General features: G+C 37.6%; 1 protein-coding gene across 1 annotated transcript; it reads left to right on the top strand.

The window, feature by feature from the left end:
- The first annotated feature begins 259 nt into the window (after positions 1–259).
- car (vacuolar protein sorting-associated protein 33A) lies at positions 260–2299 on the top strand. The gene is made up of 3 exons (XM_017639189.1): positions 260–1636; positions 1698–1829; positions 1887–2299. Exons 1-3 carry the CDS (start codon positions 266–268, stop codon positions 2289–2291), a joined length of 1908 nt encoding a protein of 635 aa, XP_017494678.1. The 5' UTR covers positions 260–265; the 3' UTR covers positions 2292–2299.

Below are 2299 nucleotides of genomic sequence, written 5' to 3'. Positions count from 1 at the left end.
CCGCACCTGTTTTAGGGGTTATTACCCCACCCTAGAGAATTACCTTATCCCTTTATCACTTTATATGAAGACCCCTAATAAATTCATACATTTCCATACATTGCGTTTTTGACAACTAATACGTATTTCTTTATTGTCTTGACAGCTTTGTACACGTGCTGTAAGTTTTGCGCTTCTGATACAAGTACATTTTCTTCGATAATGGGAATCGTTGTAAAAAGTATCGAGTACAAAAGTACTTGGTAAATTGAGAAAAGTATCGAGTATGTACTTGGATGTACTGTATCGATTCATCCCTAAAAACAACAGAACGCCTTTTATTTTTACCTTCAGCGGGATAATTGTTACTATATACTATCTTTATTGCGATCAAATGTTTCAATATTTGCAGAGTCAGCGTGTAAATATTCAGTTACTTCAAGAATCCGCTTGTAATGAGATTGTTAATCTCTTGGAGCTCATTGATGGTCCCAAATTGCTGTTATTGGATGAAGAAATACTGGGCCCTCTTGGTTTGGTGGCCTCACCAAACCTGTTTTCTGAACGGAGTGTTAAATTACTAAAATTCGGTGTTGAAACACAGCTACCGCGCGATGCCTGTAATGTAATATACGTCGTTAGATCACAACTCTGCCTAATGGACATATTAGCCGATCATGTAAAAAAAAATCTAGATAAAAATCGGCAATTTCACATTTATTTTGTACCAAGAAGGTCCTGCTTGTGTATCAAACACTTGGAGAATTTAAAAGTTTATGATAATTTTACCCAAATAAAAGAATTGGAGTGGAATTTCCTGCCCGTAGACAATGACATTGTTTCAATGGAAATGTCTTTCGCTTTCCGCGATGTTGAAGTAGATGGTGATCCGACAGTCTTGTATCAGGCAGCTGTAGGCTTGGTACAATTACAACGTCTCTATGGACGTATACCAAAGATTTATGGGAAAGGCGCCAATTCGCAAAGGGTTTGGGAGCATGCAAAACAATTAGGCGCGGAGGAAAAGATTTGGAATGGCGATAAAGGGCTAATAGATCAAATTATACTTCTGGATCGCTCCATTGATATTCTTAGTGGTTTAGCTACTCAACTAACATATGAAGGATTAATCGATGAATTTTTCGGAATTAAAAATAACCAACTTTCATTACCTGCTGAACACTTTGCCTCACGCGCAGAAGAACAAAGCCCAGCACAGCCTCAACTTGTATCCGGAAAAAAGACTATCTTTTTGAATTCAGGAGAAAAGTTATACGCCGAATTAAGAAATAAAAACTTTAATGAAGTTGGCAAAATTCTTTCTCGGAATGCGCGTGAAATTAGTTCCCAAATGAATACAAATGCGCAAGATGCATCTGTACAAGATATGAAACGCTTTGTAGACAAATTGCCGGCTTTGTTGGCACAAAAACAGTCTGTGGCAGTGCATACTTCGATAGCTGAATTAATCCGAAAAGAACTAGATGCGTTCGATTTTTCTGACGATCTTGCGGCCGAGCAAGAGTTTATGATGTGCGAAGACATAGATAAAGCCAGTGCCTATATTGAAGGCTTAATTGCAAAAAAAGCAGACATCCGGAGAGTTTTGCGTCTGTTGTCTATGCAATGCGCGGCCGCCTCGGGGTTCAAAGAGAAGGTCAATATTGAATAAGTAAGAAAAACCGTTGTTACAAAATAAATTCAAATTCTTCATTTAGGTTTTAAATTATTACAAACGCGAGTTGGTTCAGGTATATGGTCTTCATGTTCTGCTGAAAATAAGCAATCTGGAAAAGGCTGGTCTTCTTTACACTCAGTCGGAATCACGCTCTTACGCAGTGCTGCGCAAGGTAAATTTTAATCAAATCAAAATTTGGAAAATGTAATACACCATCGCCTTCTTTCAGACTCTTAATTTAACAGTAGATGACGTTGTGGAAGTGGAGCCAAAAGATATAAGTTATGTACACAGCTTTTATGCACCTCTCACTGCTCGTATTATCGAACAGACTATAAAACCGTTAGGGTGGCAATCATTGAAAAGTCAAATAAATAATTTGCCAGGACCAACATTTGAAGACTTTCAAGCACAGTTAATATGTATTGGAGGTCGTCACAATTCCTCTACTCCAATCGAAGGTTCAGCTCTCAACATTCCTCGCGTCATTATGATATTTTTCATAGGTGGTTGTACATTTGCGGAAATAGCAGCGCTCAGATTTCTTTCGCAGCAGGAAGATAACAATGTTGAATTCGTTATAGCAACTACAAAAATTATAAATAAGCATACATTTATTGATTGTTTAATGTAATAAATCTG

This window comes from Rhagoletis zephyria, unplaced genomic scaffold (genome assembly GCF_001687245.7).
Source record: "Rhagoletis zephyria isolate East Lansing unplaced genomic scaffold, Rhagoletis_zephyria_1.1 Rzeph_scaffold_28855, whole genome shotgun sequence".
Classification (NCBI taxonomy): domain Eukaryota; kingdom Metazoa; phylum Arthropoda; class Insecta; order Diptera; family Tephritidae; genus Rhagoletis; species Rhagoletis zephyria.
Note: the sequence above shows the minus strand (reverse complement) of the source record. Positions and strands in the feature narration are given on the sequence as shown.